Source organism: Entelurus aequoreus, linkage group LG07 (assembly GCF_033978785.1).
Source record: "Entelurus aequoreus isolate RoL-2023_Sb linkage group LG07, RoL_Eaeq_v1.1, whole genome shotgun sequence".
NCBI classification, from domain to species: domain Eukaryota; kingdom Metazoa; phylum Chordata; class Actinopteri; order Syngnathiformes; family Syngnathidae; genus Entelurus; species Entelurus aequoreus.
In genome coordinates, this window is record NC_084737.1 from 28,149,536 (window position 1) to 28,166,899 (window position 17,364).

Sequence of the window (17,364 nt, forward strand, 5' to 3'; positions counted from 1 at the left end):
GCATGTGCAGATGCAGGGGGGGCATGAATTCCAATAGGGAGCAGCATGTTGTGCAAGCAACACCAGTCGCCATTTATTAACAACTGTTCGGTTTTAAACGTACAGCCACTGTTGTTGTTTTGCCACCACGACTGTAAAAGTGCTTGATTTTATAAGCAGCGGAGCCTGCTTTTTAAATGTTAATATTGCTGACGATCCCCTCCAAATCCTTGAATTATTCAATCATGGCTGCACAAATTGTGGTTGTAAATAAAATGTGATTATTTATGCAGCCCTATTTGCAATTGTCTAAAATATCTTGGTAAGATGAATAAATAAGGTTCAGGGGGATGAAAGATCCAGCCCAATGTCTGATTCATTAAAATAAATATTTAAGAGGTGTGTGTCAAAGCTTTTGTCCTTATAGTGTTGTGTACTGAAATGCTTACACTTTGCCTGAATATGAGTTTTCTTTGCTTAGCTTGATGACAGTACTTGTGATAACCCCCTTGCTGCCTCGCTCACCTAACCTCCCCTCCTGCATCTCACCTACTTCCATCCCTGCGCCTCTTTGTATGCCCGTATGTCTGTATATGGCCTAGGTTGGATTTTGAGGGGCTGGAGAACGGGGAGGATGGCTTCTTGGACAAGGCTAAATCTTGGAGCAGGTCCATAGAGGATTTGCATCATATGAGCACTCAGCCCTTCTGCAACACACTGGTGCGCTCTGCCCGCCAGTCTGTCCTCCGGTATGTATCGCTAGCTCGCTTTTGTCTGCTGTTAGCTTGTTCCTGTTGTTGACCTGCCCTACTAACCCAATGAGAGCTGTGAACATGCATTCGCATGCAAGCCAGTCGTGCTGGTGCTGTTTGAGCCCGAATGGTCAATAGGTTATGACTTCAACACTCTGCTCAGATCATAATATGCATCTGTGTTTGCACCCAAGCCAGGAAATAGCCGCATCTCTGATTGTCTAATTATTCACCTTATTTCACTCAGCAGCATATACAGTACTCGTATGATACTCGTTACGATTAAGTCTTCATTAGATTTTTATGTTAAGGTCAGCTTTAAGTTTGTATTTCATTTAATTGTATTTTTAAACACATCCCACAAAATAAAACAGATAATTCTGAATGCTCCTGATTTTATTTTCTATTTCTTCCCATCATTCATTTTATTTTTTGCTCCTACAATTTGGTAATCTATATATCAGAAATCCCTCTTGATATGATGCACTGCATTTATCAACATGTCTCCTGCAGTGACACTCAAAATGGAGTATTAAGAATATTAGAGTTTATGTTGTCTAAAATATGCAGGTATACCCAATGAAGTGGTCATTATATATGTGCATTGCAATGTTCATACTGCACAGAAACAACAGTGTTAACAGCACACGTCAGTTACATAATTGTCATTTCTCTTTTCTGACTTTCTGTTGACAGCGGGAAGAAAACCACACATCTCCCATCATGCATCTGTTACCTCAAAACCATCTAAGCTTTTTTTTTGAGCCAGACCTCATTCCCTCTCATATTTACTTAGACGGCCATTCTCCACGTGATACGTTTAAAAAAAGAGTTGTGTAAATGGCAGATAAATAAATCAAACAAACTGCGTGTTTAAGCAACACATTTAAAGTGTTGACATGTGACCAAGTCATAACTTTGACCATATGTTGCAGCTATGGCTCAGTCTCCAGCAGCAAAACCATCAAGAACTCCCGACTTGTCAGCCAAAAGGATGATGTGCATGTGTGCATCATGTGCTTGAGAGCCATTATGAACTACCAGGTAACAAACAGTGTTGCTAAGGCGACCGCAAGCTCGTACACATTTAAGTGAATGTATTTGTCAGGACACTTGTATGCTTCCTGTATGGTGAAGTACTGCATAGCTATATTTATTCATGTCTTCTTGTCTCACCACATCCCCTTCTGTGTGTGTCTCTTCTCCATGCAGTATGGCTTCAATATGGTCATGTCTCATGCGCACGCTGTCAATGAAATTGCCCTCAGCTTGAACAATAAGAGCTCACGGTAAGAACTGAGACCTCGCCATCACCATGGATGCAGGGCCGGGTTGAACAATAGGGGACACCCTGCAGCCTGTTCATATGATATGCTTCTCTTTCTCCATGGTGCTCACTCCTTCTCTCTCTGAAGTTAGGGATCAGAGGCCTCCATAAAGACTGTTAGAGGAATGTTTACTGAAAAGAGATTAGTGCTTAAAACTCAGTGGCTGATCACTTCATAATGAAGGCAAAAGGGGGGGGGGGGGGAGGAAGTACTTTAAAACTATAAAGACCAGTCCTTGCCTTAGACCTTAGTATTAATAACTATGAACCACATTTAAGATTTACATATATCCATTTTATATTCTTTGTTTTTGGAACTTTCTGTGCCGTGCAGCTAATGAGTGCCTCCCACACTTCCAGGACAAAAGCCTTGGTCCTTGAACTGCTGGCTGCCGTCTGCCTTGTCCGAGGAGGTCACGAGATCATCCTGTCAGCATTTGACAACTTCAAAGAGGTTCCCAAAGCGTACAATTTGAGCTTTTTTATTTATGTCTATTATTTTAAGACCAAAATTATTCAGAGATTTATTTGGTGAATGCATATCTGTGAAACTGTAAGACGTTGTGTCATGAAATAGCACTGTATATTTGAAAAAACTAAATTCTATATTTTTAACATATAATTTTAAACATTTTAAAAATAGTTTTGACAAAAATATTTAATGTCCAAAATGTCATATTGTTTTGAAATACAGATATTTCCCCTGTTCACATTTATATTACATTCAAATGTTCTCTATCAGTGGCTATAAACTGACCAATTTCAATAGCATTGCGTCACACATATTTTTATTCAAGTCATACCAGAATTTTTTTTTTTAAATATGCTTATCGTCATCTTTTAAACATTAGTACTCACCATTGCTTGTGTAAAGTTGCATTCTGAAGACATGTTCAAGAAATAAGAATAAACTAAAATGCATCGTTAAATATGACAAAATGTAATTAAATATAAAAACTACTTGGATACAAAAGTATTTGAAAATGTTAAAAAGCATAAAAAGTGAAGTTGTTTTCATCAATATATTTAGCCCAATTTCTTTCTTTATTTTTTTGCTTCTTTATTGTGTCATTTCCAGCCAAAAGATAACCACTGAGTGCATTTCATTCACCTAAACCAATGTTTCTGAAATATTTTCTGTTACTTCTAAACAGAAAATAACTCCCATATAGTTACCTTTACACTCGTTTCACCCAAATTAGTAGCCTTGAGAGAGTTTTATTGTAGATTACAGTACTTACCGAAGGATCTTCCAAGCATCACTTCTATGGTGGTTGTCGCCCAGCCACTACAACACAGCCACGACGAATAAAAACGTTGTCACATCCTAAGTAATTCCTCTAAGTTAGAACTGGGCTTCCATGTATGAAACCATAGTGATTACCGTTCTGTATTAGGATTGCGTGTCTGCATTGTTATTCCGTATCGCTCAGGCCAAAGCTGTGTTATTGATGTTGAAAATGAAGTGCATCAAAAGAGTTCATCTCCACTTTGGCCAGACAGCTGCTGATAGCTGATAGCAGTTTCAGTTAGCCTGAGGTGCCGCTCCAAATGTCTGATGCTACGTCCAGCAGTTGTCTGAAATCACTCGAGTCAAAGGCTCACCAATGTCTATATGTGTTGTTGTTAAGACAGGAGTTGAGGATGAAGTCCATCAAAAAGTTGTTCTGCCAAAAGGTGGTCAATTTGAGATTGTCATGGTGAAGATAGAGTCGCACCCGGATTAGCGTTGCGTTGTTTACATAGTAGAGTTCACCCTATTCCGGAAAACAGAGGTTGTGCTTTGTCGATCGCCTCAACATTTTTTTTCCTGGTAGCAAGGGACGACTGTCGTCTCAACTGGTAAGAAGCAAATCTCATACATTGAAACATTTGTGCAAGTTAACATGCTTGTACAACATTATTATCCCCATCAAAGCAGTGGCAAGTTTGTGTTGATTTACCATTGTTCTGTAGGAGATAGAAGAAGTCGAAGTGAATCTTTGTGTATTCTAAAGTCTTCAAAAATAACACCCATGAGATCCATCAAGTAAATGACCCCACATTACTGGGACGCATGGAGGCCTACAGAGCCATCATGGTGAGATGAAAGTTGATTTCTGGGAGCTTTCACCTCCACAGAGGGTGTGAGGGAAGCTCTGAGGCGTCCCTGTCAGAGGTCTTTAGCCTCATTAGGACACCAGATGTGAGCCAACCTTGGACAATGATAAGGATCAGTGCCCTGATGGGAGCCAGAGGACTGCAAATGTTCGCTGAACCTCTTCCTGTGCAGACATGTAAATATCAAAACAAGAATTAAAGCACAAAGAGCATATGAGTCCACTCATCAAAACAAGATGTTATATTGAAAGTAATATTTTCAAAAAATTGTTCAGTGGCACATAAGTTAATAATGCTTGTTTTTTTGTTACTATGAAAATAGTCATAAAATTTACTGGAAAAACATGCCAGTGTTTGTTTGCACTTCTCTTACTATTTTAGGTCTCAAATAATTGCCTCATTTTATTAAATAAAATTGGCTTGCCAGGTTGAAAACAAACTGTGTAGCTGTTAGGATAATCAGTAGACATTAAGCTGCATTTTGCAAATCCCTGATGGTTTTATATACAGGTATATACATTCTATTGCTTTAATCCAATAACTAATACTGCTCAAAACACATGAATATAATATGCTGATAAAGAGAAATAAACCCTAAAATGTTTAGTAAATTGTTGCGCAAGCAAGATAAACAGTCTTGACATATGTGGTTTATTTTCCTTGAATTAATCAAAACAATTGTGTTCAGTGTCAAATTAAAGCAACACATCCAAATAAAATATAATGTCAACGTGACAAAAAAACTAACTTTTGTTTTAGGTCTGTAAAGAAAAGCATCGTTTTGAGCGACTGATGGATTACTTTCGCAGTGAAGAAGGAAACATCGACTTCATGGTATGATCTGCTTTGTATAGTGGGTGTTTATTTTCCTGTGAACACATCTTTCCTAAAATGAAATGCAGGTTTGTATCTAAATCTGTCCTTGTCCGGGGTCCAGGTTGCTTGCATGCAGTTCGTCAACATTGTGGTCCACTCAGTGGAAGACATGAACTTCAGAGTCCACCTGCAGTATGAATTCACCAAGCTGGGTCTGGATGACTACCTGGAGGTAACAATCAGAGGAGATAACAGTCAAACATTAAAAAAATTAAAATAAAACAATCTCTAATGTGTTGTATTTCATATCACTGATTCTGATTCTCCCTCCCTTGTGTCAGAAATATAAACACACAGAGAGTGACAAGCTGTCAGTGCAGATCCAGGCCTACCTGGACAACGTGTTTGATGTGGGTGGTCTTCTGGAAGACGCAGAGACTAAGAATGCAGCACTGGAGAAGGTGGAGGAGCTGGAAGAGCACCTGTCTCATGTAAGTGCACCACCCACCCTAGACCACCAAGGCTGCTCAGGGCCCATTTATGACAATGCTGTGGTTCCCTCCGCTACATATATATGTAAATATACCTAGGCTGTTTCAACACCATGATTACAATTTACAATGTTTTGGATAATCATAGGTTGGGTAACTTTGGAAAACATGAAGCATGTTACAATCCTAATATTGTTCTCATGCTGGCTCCTTCTTTTCATCCCACGCTGCCACGAAAAGAGCGTCTTCACAAGGAAAAAGTTGTAGGCAGCCCTGACATCATTGAGGAATTTCATAACAAACTCTGCTCTCAGGGGTCAGGAATGATGAGGGAGGATGAGACTGAATTCCACTGCAACATGTGCCATTTTTTCTATTTCAAAATAAAAGCTGCATCACGTGCTCGGTGCATCATGCTGCTGCTGCTGAGATCACATTTCTCATTGATTATGCTCAGTGTGAATAGGAGCGTGGGAGGGTGGGGACTGGGAAAGATGCTGATGTTTTGAATCTTGAACTAACCTCTTCTGGTCCCGCCGCTCTCAATGTCACCTTTCCCAGGTGACCGAGAAGCTTCTGGAGGTTGAAAATGAAACAATGATGAAGGTGGCTGACTTGGAGAAGGTTGTCCTCCAGAAGGATAAGGATCTTCAAGCAATACGGGTAAGCTAGCGGTCATATTGGTGGAAATATTGCAGATAGGCTTTACCCTGTTAGCAGAAGTATTTAGCTAAATCATTGTGATAGCATATGAGGTCAGCAGGAAGAAGGATGTTTCTTCAGCTTGTCAAGTCATGTGCTTTTTATCGCCCCCTGGTGACCGCCCAGGAGACGAATGAGTCGACCAACACGCAGGTCAACACCCTGAGGAGGGTGATCAAGGAGAAGGACGCTGCCTTCCAAAGGCATTTCAATATCGAGCGGCGGCTGCTGGAACTGGAGCAGCAAGGCACGATCCGACTGCACAAAAAACCCGATGGAGACATTGCCATCGAGCCGCTTGGAGTCGGGGGTGTGGTTGGCGCGGTAGGAAGCGGCGGCCTTGGCATCCCCCTGGCTGACATAGGGGCGCTATCTTTGGGTTCAACGGCGTCCCTGACGGAACCGGGAGGACCAGACCCAAGTTTGCCTCCAGCAAGTGAAGCTCCACCCCCACCTCCTCCACCGCCGCCTCCTCCTCCTCTGCCATCTGCTGCAGGTAAGCAGCCATGACATTTGTAGGGGGTGGAATTCTGAGAGGTCTAGTTTCAGTTCACCTCTCTTACTTATTTATGCTGAACCAATTAGAAGTTGTTATAGCGGAATTCTGCTGCAGACAGGAAAGGAAAACTACATCGTATTTCCTTTGTGTATAGACACCATGTAAAAGTGACCAATGTACTGTAGGTGGTTTTTCAGTACACACAACTATAACATGCACTTCTTACAACAAACTCATTGCTTCACTAACGAAACCTTTACTATTTACTTATATACTTTCAGTAATATTTAGAGGCTTTTAGTTCAGTGGTTCTTAACCTGGGTTTGATCGAACCCCAGGGGTTCGGTGAGGAGGCCTTAGGGGTTCGGCGGAGGTCACACACCCGACTCATCTTGTAAATAAAAACTTCTCCCTATCGGCGTATTACGTATACGGCAACAGCCGAAGTCACACTGATTTGCAGGTGTGTAATTTGTTGTGAGTTCATGCACTGTGTTGGTTTTGTTCTTTGAACAAGGTGATGTTCATGCACGGTTCATTTTGTGCATCAGTAAAAAAACATAAATTTGTCTTGAATTTGAAAAAAAACTAAACATTTTATTTTTCACTAAAGAAGGCACGGTGGAACAGGGGTTAGTGCATGTGCCTCACAATACGAAGGTCCTGCCTGAGTAGTCCTGAGTTCAATCCCGGGCTCGGGATCTTTCTGTGTGGAGTTTGCATGTTCTCCCAGTGACTGCGTGGGTTCTCTCCGGGTACTCCGGCTTCCTCCCACCTCCAAAAACATGCACCTGGGGATAGGTTGATTGGCAACACTAAATTGGCCCTAGTGTGTGAATGTGAGTGTGAATGTTGTCTGTCTATCTGTGTTGGCCCTGCGATGAGGTGGCGACTTGTCCATGTTGTACCCCGCCTTCCGCCCGAATGCAGCTGAGATAGGCTCCAGCACCCCTGCGACGCCGAACGGGACAAGCGGTAGAAAATGGATGGATGGACTAAAGAAGGGTTCGGTGAATGTGCATATGAAACTGGTGGGGTTCGGTACCTCCAACAAGGTTAAGAACCACTGTTTTAGTCATTGAAATTATTGGTACCTCGGTTTTTTGTTCGTTTGGATGAAGCCCATATCGTACGAAAACCAAATGCCTTTATTCACGCTGGTAATGTAAAGGCTTCTAAAATGCCACACAATACACAACACAAATCCAATTTGATGACAACTCATGTTGACGAAAATGGTGATCCAACTCAGTAGTTTTTCTCACTTTATTTAACAAAGTGCTGTCACTTGCCACTTTCCTTGACCCCATAGTGGGTTATTTTGCAGTTACACTCAGTTAATAAATAAAATAGCACAGACTAATTGTTTGAGTGACTGATTCCGCGCAATGATACGTACTAGTATGTTTCCTGCAATGTTTGGCCGTACAAAAACCTTGGAAAACACTTGGCGAACATCGATCCATCCATCCATTTTCTACCGCTTGTCCCTTTTGGGGACGCGGGGGGTGCTGGTGCCTATACTTGGCGAACATTTCCGTTAAAAAGAAAATCATACAAATATGTGGCGTAGAAAACGGACTGGACAACTGTAATAGCTTTCCTAACCTTTAATTTAGTAATTCTACCTTCTTGATCATGCACTGGTCAAATCATTAAGCACGCCCTATCATCATACACCGTTATTTACTGTGTTGTTTGCGGTTTGTGGCATAAAATGTTTTGCGCTTCCTAATTTATATAACTGTAAAAGGCAAAATATTATAAAAAGCTCTTAGTATGATGCAGGGTAGTTCTACACACATGTGAACAACAACCACAATAATAGGCCTATTGTCAAGCATTAAAATCTTTATAATTATTGAACTATTGCATTGGATCTCATACACACTTACTTATTTGAATAGTTTTTATTTGTTTAATATTCCATCATTCAATACAGGCCCCAGTGCTCCGGTCCCACCACCACCGCCACTTCCTCCGCTTGCTCCACCTCTGCCTTCTCCCTCAGTCATCCTGAGTGTGGGTCTGTCAGGTAAGAAGACTTTTTGCAGTAATGAATTGGAATACCTCCAGCTAGAGGAGCAGATCTCCATATATGCTTTCTTCCAGCTATTAGAATCAAGAAGCCAATCAAGACCAAGTTCCGCCTGCCTGTGTTTAACTGGACTGCTTTGAAGCCCAATCAGATCAACGGCACCGTCTTTAACGAGATCGATGATGAACGGGTGCTAGAGGTAAATCAAACAGATGAGCGTCTATGAGTTAAGAGAGATGTTTCAGTTTCTCCACTGTCATTTCTCTGCAGGTACTGGATTTGGAGAAGTTTGAGGAGCTTTTTAAAACGCGCGCCCAGGGTCCAATTGTGGACCTGTTGTGCACAAAGAGCAAAGTGGCCCAGAAGGCTGTAAACAAAGTCACCTTGCTGGATGCCAATCGCTCCAAGAACTTAGCAATCACACTGAGAAAAGCGAACAAGACCGCAGAGGAGATCTGCAAAGCAATAGAGAAGTATGCACACGTCATCTTTCATCCACATAAGCTTGAGCTAGCTTCAACTAATATACACGTCCGCCCAGGTTTGACCTGAAAGCCTTACCAGTCGACTTCGTGGAGTGTTTGATGCGCTTCCTGCCCACGGAAGCAGAGGTCAAGGTGATGCGTCAGTACGAACGGGAGCGGCGTCCACTGGACCAGCTGGCCGAGGAGGACCGCTTTATGCTCCTCTTCAGCAAGATCGAGAGGCTCACGCAGAGGATGAACATCATCACCTTTGTCGGAAACTTTGCTGACAACGTCAACATGCTCACGCCTCAGCTCAACGGTATCATCGCTGCCTCAGGCTCAGTGAAATCCTCACTCAAGTTAAAAAGAATGCTCGAGGTTTGTTTCGTGTTTCTTTCTCGCGATCGGTGTACAAATGTTGATTCTTCTGTTCTCCTTGTAGATCATCTTAGCACTGGGCAACTACATGAACAGCAGCAAGCGAGGCTGCGTTTACGGCTTCAAGCTGCAAAGTCTTGATCTGGTGAGGAACACAGCACACATTCCTCAGAGTGTACACGGTTTACCGCCGCCATGTTGCTTTGATTCCTTTGTTTTGCTGCACAGCTGCTGGACACCAAGTCTACGGACAGGAAAATGACGCTGCTCCATTACATAGCTCTCATTGTGAAGGAGAAATATTCCGAGCTGGCCAATTTCTACAATGAGCTGCACTTTGTGGATAAAGCCGCAGCGGGTGGGTCCTCGTTCTCTGAGTTATGACAGTTGCAGTGTGATGATGCACACAGAAATAGCAGGTCTCTTTTTGCACAGTTATCTCTGAATTCTTTACAACAATGACATTTACAGGGTAAGCACCTCATGAAGTAAAGCCAAATGGAATTATTAATAAAACATCATTAATTTACATTGCTCTATAGAATCACAATTGTGTTTGATTTTGGATATTGGCCCTTTTTATTTATATATTTCTATATTTTATGTTTGTATATTTTACCTGTCAAGTTACGGACAATCCTGGACATTGTGTACATTTGTTTGAGACAAAACTTAAGACTCAGAATTTTGCATAGCTTATTTAAGGGACTTAAACAATTCTAAAAATACAGATTTACAGACTCTAAATTACTCAAATTATAGCATAATTAGTCATTTACACCTGTAGTCCCAAAATAGGAACACAGGAGGACAATGAAAAATAAATAAAAATCATTAAATAAACATACAAATATTTTAAAATGAACACAATTAAGCATTTTATTTTACCAATGTAACACTGATGGAACGACAGAGGCTTTTGATTAAGGATTTTTATAGATTTTTTAAAATTTAATTTCTATGGGTTTTATTTTGTTTTTAGTCAGTGACCAGGTTAGGATAATCAAAGTGTGGCAATCAATGTGTGAAAATATCACTGAGTGTAAAAACCCTTACCAGATTTGATTGTCTTAATTGAACTTTATGAATCAAGTGAACTGCTTTGCAAACGGTCATATTGCAATGCTTTAACAATAACATATTTTCTTGATTGTGCCCAAAGTTTCACTGGAAAATGTTCTGTTGGATGTGCGAGAGCTTGGGAAGGGCATGGAGCTGATCCGAAGAGAATGTAGTCTTCACGACCACTCAGTCCTTAAAGGTTTTGTCCAGGCCAGTGACTCACAGCTGGACAAGTTGCAGAGGGACGCCAAGACTGCAGAGGTATTTGAGGCTTGACGACAAAAGACAGAAAATAGACATGAAGCAAACATGTGTCCTGGATGCTGCTTACTCACTTCTGCCATGCTTGCAATACTGCCTCATGTTTGGTTCTCTCCTCCCAACTCTAGGAAGCCTTCAATAATGTGGTGAACTACTTTGGAGAGAGCGCCAAGACAACTCCACCCTCCGTATTCTTCCCTGTTTTTGTGCGCTTTATCAAGGCTTACAAGGTGAGCACACTAGGCAGTATTTGTCCTCACTCATTCACTCACACAGGTTGGAGAGTTAAGGACATTTCTTGAATACACTTGAATACTGTCCGTCTCTCTCTCGGAGCAGAGAAAAGAAGAGCAGGGTAGAGTTTTGTCCGCCCCGGTGCCACAGGACGTGGCGCTCAGTCTGAGGCCAAATAACAGGAAAGGCCAGCTGTGTCTGACAGTAGAGCTGCAGCTGGGGTGTTTAGACGGCTTCTTCCCTTCTTGTCCTGTCCTCCCCTCTAGTCGTGGACGGCCTCGCCCTGCCCTACCACACAGCACACTTCCTGGGATTGTTCTCACTCCAGATTTATGGGATCTGTTCACGGAAATGTGCAGCACAAAAACTTCTGTGTGCATGTGTCTCTGTAACTTTGGGTTTTGCTCAAGGAGTAGTTACACAGGAATTTATTTGAGTTGTTGTATGTCACGGTTAGGTTACTGTCCAGAGGGTTGCAGGCATTATATCTTGCAAGTAATTTGGGAGGGGGACATTTCCCCTGCACTTTTTTAACGTGCAAAAGTAATGTTACACTATTGAATGCAGGCAAGTCAAACACCAGCGCCAGTTTGAAAACAGCTGTTCAGGCTGAAGCTTGTCTCATTAGACCACCCAGAAGCTCATTGGTTGGCTTTCCTGGGCTGCCTTTTTGCCAATGTGATGATGATTGGCAGCATACAGTAGCTGTCCAATCAGCAGTCAGATGTGAGATAAGAGCGAATTGGCCTCTACATGGAAATTTGAATCACGAACAAGTGAAAACATTTTGTTGGAAGCAGATCAGAATCATATCCATATTTAAGTGTTACTTCTTTCTAAAAACTCCTATAGTCATATTTACATCAGCTAATGTCTCGTGTGGTACAAAGTGCTTGGATTCGAGTGTCCTTGGTTAGAGTCAGAGCGCTGTTTATTCTCTTTGTTGAGACTGCCATTACATTCCTAAGATAAGGAGCACAGCTAGACTGGGGAAACAGCAGGCGGGGGACAGAGGGAAGATCACGGGACTTCCGGGGGTTTGAGGGGAGACCGAGCTAGACCGATCTGGACCGGGCTGGGGAACGCTGGTGTGCTGGATTGGTCTCAGTTTGTCCTGTAAGCTTGGAGAATAAACCACAAAATACCAACTGCTGCCTGTTGATTGAATATAAACATCAGCTTATGTGCCATAAAAAGAATCTGGGAGAGACTAGCAATTTGAATTCCCCATTGGAGGAATGCTGGTCGACGCAACAATTTGGGGGCTCGTCCGGGATGGCACGCTGTTGATTGATGACTTCTTGCAATCTTCTGGACAGACTCAAATGGCCAATACAAGGTGAGCAGAGCCTTTTTATATAAAATCTGCTTTAGGAGTCTGTCCTGAAGTCTGTAAGTCAAACACTGTTTTGTAATCCCAGGCACAGATTGGTGATTTTGATAGATTGATTGCATTTTTGCCGAGCCTGCCATTGCATTAAAATTGTAAATAAGTGGTCAACTCAGGCCACTGTGTCTCGATTACCGTGACGGGCAGTTTCATTAACGAGTGAACTAATAGTTGGGTGTAGCTTACCCTGGGAATTTGGTCGTCCCTTAATGAGTTCCGGTTGCAAGATCCCAGTGAGATAAGACACTAAAACGTAAGGAAGCGGGTTCAAAGATCCCAGTGAGATAAGACACTGAAACGTAAGGAAGCGGGTTCAAAGATCCCAGTGAGATAAGACACTGAAACGTAAGGAAGCGGGTTGAAAGATCCCAGTGAGATAAGACACTAAAACGTAAAGAAATAGACACATGGCCTTGGAGTGTGACAGACAGGAATGTGATGGCGGTCGGGGAAAAATGTGATTAATCATTACTGTGTAATGATCAATTGAATGGACGGTTGTCGACAATGGAACTAGCAGGTAGAGAAAAAAAAGAAAGAAAAAAAAGGAGAACGTTCCTTGAAAGGGTTAAGAGGGAGTTTACAATACTCGAAAAGTCGTGAACTCAAACGTCTGGTAAAATAAAAAAAATAAAATAAAAAAGGAACTGGAAGTTTTATGGTAAAGTGAAACGCAGAGAGTGTGCTGCTGAGTGTGAGTGTGTGTGAGCGGGAGTGCTTACGCGTGCTCGTGTGTGTGTGTGCTGCTGAGTGTGTGTGTGTGTGTGTGTGCGGGAGTGCTTACGCATGCTCGTGTGTGTGTGCTGCTGAGTGTGTGTGTGTGTGTGTGTGTGTGTGTGCGCTGGTGAAAATGGAACACTCAGGGAGAGAATTTAAGAGTTTGGCGTACTATAAAAGTAAACGGGGATTATGTGGAAAAACGAAATGCAGCAAAAGAAACGATGATTAATGACAGAATGAACTGATTGTTTTTTTGTCTGCCGCGCATGCGCAAGACAATTCAAACGACCCGCCCAGACTTTGACTAGGACACCGCCCCCTACTCCAGTGACAAGAGAAGGAGGTATTAACACGCCCCCTCTAAGATTAATCCTGCCTCCGAAAATTAACCCCTTGTACACGTCTGACCATTTTCTCCAGCAGACATTTTTGACACATGACATTAACACTTTGGACATACTACAATATAAGTCTCTTGCCGATGCATACATGCAAGCCATTGTTGACCTTGCTTTCCCACCTGTACCTCCGGGAAGGAACCTTTGGCCAAACACTTTGGACAAAGTTAACCCTGATATACAAGGTGCATGGGATTTATTCATCCCATGCAAAATAGGGCTAATGACAGAGCAACAAGGAAACGACTACTTAAATTACAGATCGCTGAAGATAAAAGGTTAAAAGAACCAAAAGGTCAAAGATCAGCTAGGGTATATTCAGCAGTGGGTGACCTTGCTTTTGAGTTCCAACAGGTGGAGGAAAGAATCCTCAACAGACGTGCGGTTGGACTCGGGTGGTGGACAACACGATGCTTCAAAGCCGGTCTGGGGTAGACACTGTTTCGGCTGTGACCAGCCTGGTCACTGAAGTCGTGACTGTCTGAACATTTCCGAACAGGAAAGGTTCCGTCGTGCCAACAAACGAACACGAAGGCGTGTAAGAGGACGCCCACATCAGGAGCCGCAGCAGGAAGTACCGACAGGACCCCTGCTGGACATGAGTGTCAACGGACAATTTTATCAGCCACCCATTCGATTCTGAATGCAGAGGTACCAAAAAAACTGTGTGCTTCCTCTTTAAAGGTCGAAGGCTTCGCTGGGGTCACAAGAAGGTTACCTGTCACCAAACCACTTCCGGTTCAGATTGCTGGACCTCCTTTACACTGTACCCTGACATTCAAATCGAATGGGTGGCTGATAAAATTGTCCGTTTGGTGTTTGGCCAAAGGTTCCCTCCCGGAGGTACAGGTGGGAAAGCAAGGTCAACAATGGCTTGCATGTATGCATCGGCAAGAGACTTATATTGTAGTATGTCCAAAGTGTTAATGTCATGTGTCAAAAATGTCTGCCGGAGAAAATGGTCAGACGTGTACAAGGGGTTAATTTTCGGAGGCAGGATTAATCTTAGAGGGGGCGTGTTAATACCTCCTTCTCTTGTCACTGGAGTAGGGGGCGGTGTCCTAGTCAAAGTCTGGGCGGGTCGTTTGAATTGTCTTGCGCATGCGCGGCAGACAAAAAACCAATCAGTTCATTCTGTCATTAATCATCGTTTCTTTTGCTGCATTTCGTTTTTCCACGTAATCCCCGTTTACTTTTATAGTACGCCAAACTCTTAAATTCTCTCCCTGAGTGTTCCATTTTCACCAGCGCACACACACACACACACTCACACACACACTCAGCAGTACACACACACACGAGCACGCGTAAGCACTCCCGCACACACACACACACACACACGAGCACGCGTAAGCACTCCCGCACACACACACACACACACTCACACACACACACTCAGCAGCACACACACACGAGCACGCGTAAGCACTCCCGCACACACACACACACGAGCACGCGTAAGCACTCCCGCACACACACACACACACTCAGCAGCACACACACACACGAGCACGCGTAAGCACTCCCGCTCACACACACTCACACTCAGCAGCACACTCTCTGCGTTTCACTTTACCATAAAACTTCCAGTTACTTTTTTATTTTATTTTTATTTTTTTTATTTTACCAGACGTTTGAGTTCACGACTTTTCGAGTATTGTAAACTCCCTCTTTGGGAGAAAAAAAAACAGAGGGGTCCACTTAAAGGTAGTCGTGTTGTTGACTAATACTCGCGCATAGGACTTTTGGTTATATGAATCTGTAATTGAAAAACAAAAAACAATTGGTTTATTTGGAATTTTGTTTTGAAATACAAAAAACTAAATTGAAATACAAGGCACTCTATATAATAACTTGATCCAAAAAATGGTTTGATTTTCATTTGAGACACTTGTGATTTAGGGCTATATAAATAAACATTGATTGATTGATGATTGATTTTACATTTCATGTAATAAAAATCACAGGTGAGAAGCAACAAAATAACTGACCAAGACAAGAAGTTTCTATTTTAAGACAAGACTGCAGACAGACTTGTACAAAGTAAAAAAGTCAGTAGATTTCACAGAAAAAAACCCAACTGGTAGCTCAGTCAGTAGGGAAAAAAAAGTGGTTAATTTTTGTAATTTTACCATGAAATTCTGGCAACTGAGTTGACAGTTTTTAACTGTAAAATCTACGGATCGTTTTTTACAGTGTATAAAAAACAGTGCTGGTTCTGTTGTCAGAATATTAGAGAAACATCTATTTCTGGCTGGTGATTTATTTTTTTTAAATATAAAATAAAAAAAAACATTTTTTAAATCCCGCTACTAAATCTAGACACTTTATTTGTCAATGTAATTTTTCTCATTTCAAAATGAAATTTAGATCAACCAAATGTTTTTTGTTTTCCATTCGTGAAAGGTAAATTCACTGAGCAAAAACCTACACTAACCAACATTTTAGATGAATAATCACATCATTATTGTGATTTCTGTTAGTAGTTGTGTGATTCTTATTTTTTTCTTCTCTCTCCCCTTTTATTTGACTTTTTTTGTTGCTGACTTGATCCTGTGCCTTATCTCAACAGGATGCCGTGGGGGAAAACGAACAAAGAAAAAAGCAGGAAGAAGCAATGAGAGAAAAGTTACTGGCCCAAGAGGCTAAACAGCATGACCCCAAGGTATCGCCCAAGTGCAAGCCAGTCGCTGCTGCTCAATGAAGCTTTGTGCTTTGTCCAAAAAGCACACTGACTAAAAAAAATTCTGCCGCTGCTACTTCAGGTTCAGGCCCAGAGAAAGAGGCACCAACAGCAGGAACTGATCGCTGAGCTGCGCAAGCGACAGGCCAAAGACCATCGGCCCGTGTACGAGGGCAAGGATGGCACCATAGAGGACATCATCACAGGTGGGACAGACAGCACCTCTCTAAGGTCCCGTGTGGTCCCCGCCGGCCACCACACTCATCACGGTTCCAGGATGACTGTGGTCATTCACTGTTCAGCTACCTTAAAGTGCACCTTGTGCTATGTGGTACACACACCGTCACATCTGGAATCCTGCACGTAGCATCACTTTATTCCATGACGTACTGTCTAGATAAGTTCTTAAATGTGCGTCCAAAGTGGGCGAGCCGCAAAAGTTTGATTCCAAACGTTCTTGGTAGAGGCCATTGCTTCTTCTCAAACTAACTGTATTCACCTAAAGAGGACCTATTATGCTCATTTGTGACTTCCGATTTAAAATATAGATTTAGAAAAGTGCTCCCTGCTAATAAACCAAGTAAGGCAGTGATTTGGTAAACATGTTAGAATTTAATTAATGAAGAAAGGAAGGTATGTTATACTGCTACATTTTCCCCCTAAAATTATTATTCATAATAATTTGTATTAATTGTTTTATTTTTATAACATATACATATTTTAGTAAGTTATTTACAGTATTTATTGTACTCTTTTCCACTTTTTTTCAGATGTATAAATTAGTTTTACAATTCATATTCAATTTAATATCAGCTGACTCCATTCCTGCAAGCTCAGGAACCTGTTATAGCATATTATGGTGCCTGTATGGAACAAAAAATTAAACAAAAACTTAACGCCCCTATCTCATATCAGTCTTATGTAAGAAATAAGAGTTCATAAATAAATGATAAGTATTTTAAGATAGGGTGTTACATTTCAATCACTCTGTAAATAAATGGGCTATACTTGTATAGCGCTTTTCTACCTTCAAGGTACTCAAAGCGCTTTGACACTATTTCCACATT

General features: G+C 41.9%; 1 protein-coding gene across 3 annotated transcripts in view; it reads left to right on the plus strand.

Annotated features, from left to right (window-relative positions):
- LOC133653634 (formin-like protein 3) overlaps positions 1-17,364 on the plus strand; it is a 74,490-nt gene that overhangs the window by 47,958 nt on the left and 9,168 nt on the right. For 2 of the 3 annotated variants that reach the window (XM_062053136.1, XM_062053137.1), the window contains exons 6-24: positions 582-728; positions 1,667-1,775; positions 1,944-2,020; positions 2,419-2,512; positions 4,918-4,992; positions 5,096-5,206; positions 5,316-5,465; positions 6,027-6,128; positions 6,294-6,663; positions 8,609-8,701; positions 8,779-8,903; positions 8,975-9,177; positions 9,246-9,549; positions 9,614-9,694; positions 9,778-9,907; positions 10,712-10,872; positions 11,001-11,102; positions 16,187-16,279; positions 16,380-16,503. In XM_062053136.1, the coding sequence (XP_061909120.1) occupies positions 582-728; positions 1,667-1,775; positions 1,944-2,020; positions 2,419-2,512; positions 4,918-4,992; positions 5,096-5,206; positions 5,316-5,465; positions 6,027-6,128; positions 6,294-6,663; positions 8,609-8,701; positions 8,779-8,903; positions 8,975-9,177; positions 9,246-9,549; positions 9,614-9,694; positions 9,778-9,907; positions 10,712-10,872; positions 11,001-11,102; positions 16,187-16,279; positions 16,380-16,503 (2,651 nt within the window). The remainder of the gene's footprint in view (positions 1-581; positions 729-1,666; positions 1,776-1,943; positions 2,021-2,418; positions 2,513-4,917; positions 4,993-5,095; positions 5,207-5,315; positions 5,466-6,026; positions 6,129-6,293; positions 6,664-8,608; positions 8,702-8,778; positions 8,904-8,974; positions 9,178-9,245; positions 9,550-9,613; positions 9,695-9,777; positions 9,908-10,711; positions 10,873-11,000; positions 11,103-16,186; positions 16,280-16,379; positions 16,504-17,364) is intronic. The other variant, XM_062053138.1, reaches the window with a different exon arrangement.